Source organism: Octopus bimaculoides, chromosome 7 (assembly GCF_001194135.2).
Source record: "Octopus bimaculoides isolate UCB-OBI-ISO-001 chromosome 7, ASM119413v2, whole genome shotgun sequence".
Classification (NCBI taxonomy): Eukaryota; Metazoa; Mollusca; class Cephalopoda; order Octopoda; family Octopodidae; genus Octopus; species Octopus bimaculoides.
This window is the reverse complement of record NC_068987.1, coordinates 100,077,795-100,083,407: the sequence shown is the minus strand read 5'-3', so window position 1 is coordinate 100,083,407 and position 5,613 is coordinate 100,077,795. Positions and strand designations below refer to the sequence as shown.

General features: G+C 33.3%; 1 protein-coding gene across 3 annotated transcripts in view; it reads left to right on the top strand.

The window, feature by feature from the left end:
• Nucleotides 1-5,189, top strand: part of LOC106870883 (uncharacterized) — a 235,396-nt gene extending 230,207 nt beyond the window's left edge. For all 3 annotated transcript variants that reach the window (XM_014917151.2, XM_014917296.2, XM_014917223.2), the window contains exon 3: nucleotides 4,364-5,189. In XM_014917151.2, coding sequence (XP_014772637.1) covers nucleotides 4,364-4,985 — 622 coding nt within the window. In that variant the 3' untranslated portion in view covers nucleotides 4,986-5,189. The remainder of the gene's footprint in view (nucleotides 1-4,363) is intronic.
• Nucleotides 5,190-5,613: the final 424 nt, after the last annotated feature.

The following is a 5,613-nucleotide window of genomic DNA, read 5'->3' as shown; positions in this document are numbered from 1 at the left end:
ATTATTAGAATTTAAGATGGATTCGTTTCTATGCAGCATTATACTACGTTTATAAATCTTTTGTTGTATTATGACATATATTTCCCCCCGTACATTACGTTCTTAATGTATATTTCAATCAACGTGTTGGAATTTTAAATTCTAATGCATGAACTGAGATTCACCAATTGTTCAAGAACAAAACCTTTATTTAAAATTTTTTTAAACCATGCCAATGTAATAAAAATAAGATAGGTTTCGTTTATTTATGGCCGTATATTGGTTTCAGAACTGATTTAAGACACATTTAAGTTGGAATTAAACTACCTCTTCCTTTTACTCAGAATACTTTGATACTGTTTAGAATAGAAGCTTTGAGGTTTAAGGAGAATCCCTTTTTTAGGCGATCTTGTTTTGCGAGTTCTTTTTGAAAACTGAGGCGTCGGTGGTTTTGATATGCATATTTTTCATATGGTGCTTCGGTGATGTCATTTAAGATAGTAAAGATCTTTATATGCTTTCTTTTTCATATGTATTCACTTTCCAAACATATCTTTCCACCATCCACTTCGTAAGTGAGTTCTTCGGAAAAAAAAATAAAACTTATTTTTAAGTGAATTTATTGTGGTCGGTGCAGAGCCTATTTGTTTATTCCGTGATATTAATATTATCACTTTGTTCCCGTGAATGTATGGGGCTAATATAGTATTCCTTTCATAACAGCATTATGGTATGTTGAACTGTTGGGCTTGTGCTCCCATATTGGGGTGATACTCCTTCCGGAGTATTTGAGCAGCTCCAAGCAGTGCTGTTTTTTTGCAAATGCTCTACCCTTATTGCAGCCCTTATTTATTCCATGTACTTCTCAACATTTTTACTTACTGTTTCCAGGGCTCCGACAATTATTACCACCATTTTCATCGAACACGACTTCTTAACCTCCCACGCTAGCCTGTCATATCTATCGACTTTCCTTTCTTCGTTATAGCATAACCTATTGTCAGCTGGGCATGCTATGTCTATGATCCAGCATCGTTCGCTTTATTTCTCAATTAACACTATAAATTAGTTTTTATTCCGTATCTCATGGATGCACTGAATCATAAAATCGCATAGGATCTTTGCATTATCATTGTCGGTTTTATGTTCGTACTTATGTTTTTGCTCCGCCAAGTGCGTAATTGTTTTGAATGTCCAATGGAAAACCCTTCCTATATTGTCATGAGCTCCCAGTAGTGTACATTGACTGGCAATATGCCATACGGTTTTACCATTTTGTCTATAGATTCTGCACTTATTACTTTCTCATATGTTGTCTATTCTGCATTTGATTTAATCTGTTCTTAGTGCTAGCTCTTGGGCAGCACATATTAGAGCTTCCCTTTCCTGTTTTAAATCAGTTGTAGTCATCCGTAGCTATCTTTTTTCTCTGTCTGTCTTATCTTCAACATCCCTATGTAATTGTCCATGCATTCTTTTCGTTATCCGCCTATTTTCAGTTTCATTCATTCTGAAGTCCTTGTACGGTGCTTTATCTCAGCAATCTTCCATCGACCATCCTACACCCGCCTGACCTTCTTATTTCCAATAATAGTGGTTCTGTGGCATTTTTTACATACCATGCTATGTTGTTTTTTTCCGATCTAATGCTGTGGTCGCATCCAATTATTATTATTATTATTATTATTATTATTATTATTATTATTATTATTATTATTATTATTATTATTATTATTATTACTATAGTGGACAAAATAAACAAATAATGCAATTCTCTACGCTGGCAGAGTTAATACTAAAGAAATTGAAAAAAAATCAAATGAGTATCATCAGGACCTAGCCAGAGAGCTGAGGATAATTTAGAAAACCAAAACAAGTATTCCTGTAGTAATTGGCGGACTTGGTACAACACGAAATATTCAACCTGATAGATAGGACGAAATTGGAACTGAAACTCGCATTGTCTGAATGCAGCAAAGTACCAGTCTATATTCTGAGAGAATCGTTAGAAAGATTCGTTAGATTTGATGAGACATGTCAACAAACCTCAGGATAAAATACTTGCTAACTAAATTATCATGCACCAGCGACATAATATGAAACAGAAGAAGGTTATAAAGAGGAACCTATATATTCTTTATAAAATTTACCTCTTTTTATGAATAACTATAGATTATTAATTACCAACGTAACAGTACTAAATATTCATACCGTTATAAGAAAACGAACTGAAAATCATAAATATCACACTCAATTAGATGTGGAATTAAAAGCAATATAGCAGATAAAGGGCGTAGTCATCATATAATGCGTAATTATCATAATGGGATTGAAACAAAGTCATGTTTGTAAAACATCTATAAATTAACGTGAAGGATATTCATAGGCGCGTAGCACAAAGTAACTATACCAGTGTTTTTAAGTATATTGAGAACATTCCCAAAGAGTATTTGCTTTTATAACTTGAACACGTTTGTGCATGTTCTACCTAATTTCTTTGATGCTTGAATATTAAGTATTGTTATGTTTTCAACATTATGAATGAAAAAAAAATCAAATAACAACAAACGTGAGAAATGCCTTCCCCTACTTTCATCGTCATTGTTCTAGCCAGGATAATTAAAGTGGAATTTGTTTATTTACATACATCCCACGGATAAACTTTTTAGGTGTATCTTTAGCATTTCATTAATGTAGTTTTGATCACGTCGACATTAAAACGAAGTTTATTCAACATATAACACTTTCGCTATGGAGTTCATATACACCGGATTGTTTGAACTTTGAAGCGAATATACTACTCCTGGTTGGTTAGTTGCCTTTAAAGCATTGGCACATAAGTATTAGCTACGGAAGTAGTATCGTCAGCGAACACCTCACTATAATATGTTCTAATAATACATCTGCGTTAAGCATATTATACAGATTGCCATTCGGTAGTAATACTGCTTCTATCGTTAATATTTATGTTTATTAAAGAGCCTTTTTGTTCATTTGCGACGCAAGTGACTTGATGGTTTGTTTGGCATGCGGGGAGCGCACACCTGTCATTCAAGAAGTGCATGTTGAATGAACTCACTCGATTTGATAGTTCCGGTGATCGAACTCACTCGATTTGATAGTTCCGGTGATCAGGTCAGGGGATTATTTTCTTCTAGCAATATTTGTCTGCTCTAAACACTATAAAATTTTGTGAAAGGATCTCTGACGGCGAATTTTGTCTTGTACAGTAAGATTTGAGGACTGATAGCGATAAATATATTTGAAACTTCTCTTATTCAATAGACTTTCGAATGTTTCTACCTCTCATTTGCCTGAATATTCGGGATAGAATCTAATATGTATAGTAATATTGTTTGTTTCTTTCTAATGTACCATTTCAGAATAATTTCATTTATACTTTAGCTAAAATAGCGGATTAACGGAGGTTGCGTATATTCTATTAATGTATTGCACATCTCTATAAGATTTTACGAGTATGTAAAAGAGTTAGCATCTATCTTGCAGTATTAGAAATACACCACAGTTATGTAGTATAGGCACTGGAGTGAGCTAAGTCAAATGGGGAACGGTCTTATGAAAAACGTGTGACAACATTAATGGGAAATGTATGTTTGGAATCAAGCATCTTTTGGCCAGCTCCTGAAGATATTATTGATGCGGAACAGTTTTAGCTTACATGATTTACATTATTTACATTTAACGGATATTTGTCCTTATCTTGTTTGTTGTTAACACAACGTTTCTGCTGATATACTCGCCAGGCTTCATCAGGTGTCTTGGAGAAATATCGAACCTGGGTTTTCACTCCCAATGTATTTTCGATGTTATTGTTATACTACTACTACTACTACTACTACTACTACTACTACTACTACTACTACTACTAATAATAATAATAATAATAATAATAATAATAATAATAATAATAATAATAATAATAATGATAATAACAATAATAATAACAACGACATCGAAAAAATACCTTAGGAATGAGAACCCAGGTTCGAAATTTTCCCAAGACACTGATAAAGGCTGGAGGGTATATCAGCCGAAACGTTGTGTTAACAACAAACAAGATCAGGACAAATATCCGTCAAATGTAAATAATGTACATAATTCCACATCCCATAAATATACAACAGTTTTAGATCTTCATTGAAGATTGTTTTTCTTTCATGAGTGTACAAAGGTTAAGAAAAACTTAAAAATAACTTCAAAGTAACTTTCAAGTAGATGTGAAAAAGTATAGGATAGATCTTGTATATGATCAATCATAATTATTAGCAATCGAGGAAATTGATACTATTTTCTTATATAAATTATTAATACATTCAGTCATAATGAATGATTAATTATGTTTCTTTTCTTTCTTTTGTTTCAGGAAGAAAATGCCGGCAACTATAGATGGGCAGATGACAATTGAAAAGACACCGAGTTATTTTATAACAAAAGAGGTTCCAAAAAGGATCTTCAACATGTCCAAAGAGATGAAAATTCTTGTAATCGTTCGCGATCCAGTCACAAGAGCCATTTCTGATTACACGCAACTTGCTTCAAAACGTATGAATCAGATGAAACGCTTCGAAGAACTAGCATTCCTTAATACCTCAACTAGAATTGTCGACACAAGTCGAAATATAATTCGGATCGGGGTCTACGCAAAATTCTTGGAGCGATGGCTTCATTACTTTCCTCTATCTCAGATGCATTTTGTAAGTGGTGAACAATTGATATCTGATCCTGCGCAAGAACTTAGCTTAGTGCAAGATTTTCTTGGATTAAAAAGGATCATTTCTGAGAAACATTTTTACTTTAACGAGACAAAAGGTTTCCCTTGTGTGAAAAAGGCTGAGGGAAGCGGTCACCCACATTGTTTGGGTAAAACGAAAGGAAGGCCTCATCCAACTGTAGATCCGACAATATTAAAGCGACTGAGAGATTTTTATAGGCCGTTTAATACAAAATTCTACCAAATGGTTAATAGGAATTTTCATTGGCCATGATTTTATGTAAAGCGATATTTCTGTACTATGATATTGTCTGTGTTTGTGTATTTACCATGTCATAAAGGAGAGAAAGGAAAACAATACTTCATGTTTATTGCCATTTTAGATTCGAATATGTTTGTAATTTTTTTTCTATGAAAAAACTGTTGTTTAATCATCGGGAGTAAATAAAACCAAAACAAGGCGTGTTTGGTAACCAAACTACTTGTTTATTCCTGGCGTATTCAATACCGATATAGGTTTCGCAGAAACACGATATACATAAATTCATAAATAATCAAGAAAAGGAAGAACATATGCAAATACACGAAGATTATATATGCGAGTATATCTATATATATTTGCAAGCATGCACACAAATACGTGTGTGTGTGTGTGTGTGTGTGTGTGTGTGTGCGTGTGTGTTTGTGTCTGTGTGTGTGTGTGTGTGTGTGTGCATTTTATTCATAACCGCATACTGGCAGACACATTAGCAAATAATTAGACGCAGACACATAAGTATATGTAAATAAATTATTACAGGGATAAGAATTTCGATCTTGTACTGCAACTGAATGTAAATTATGAGGAAACAGGTTACATACATAATTTATGCAATATCTATGCATATATTATTTGATAATTA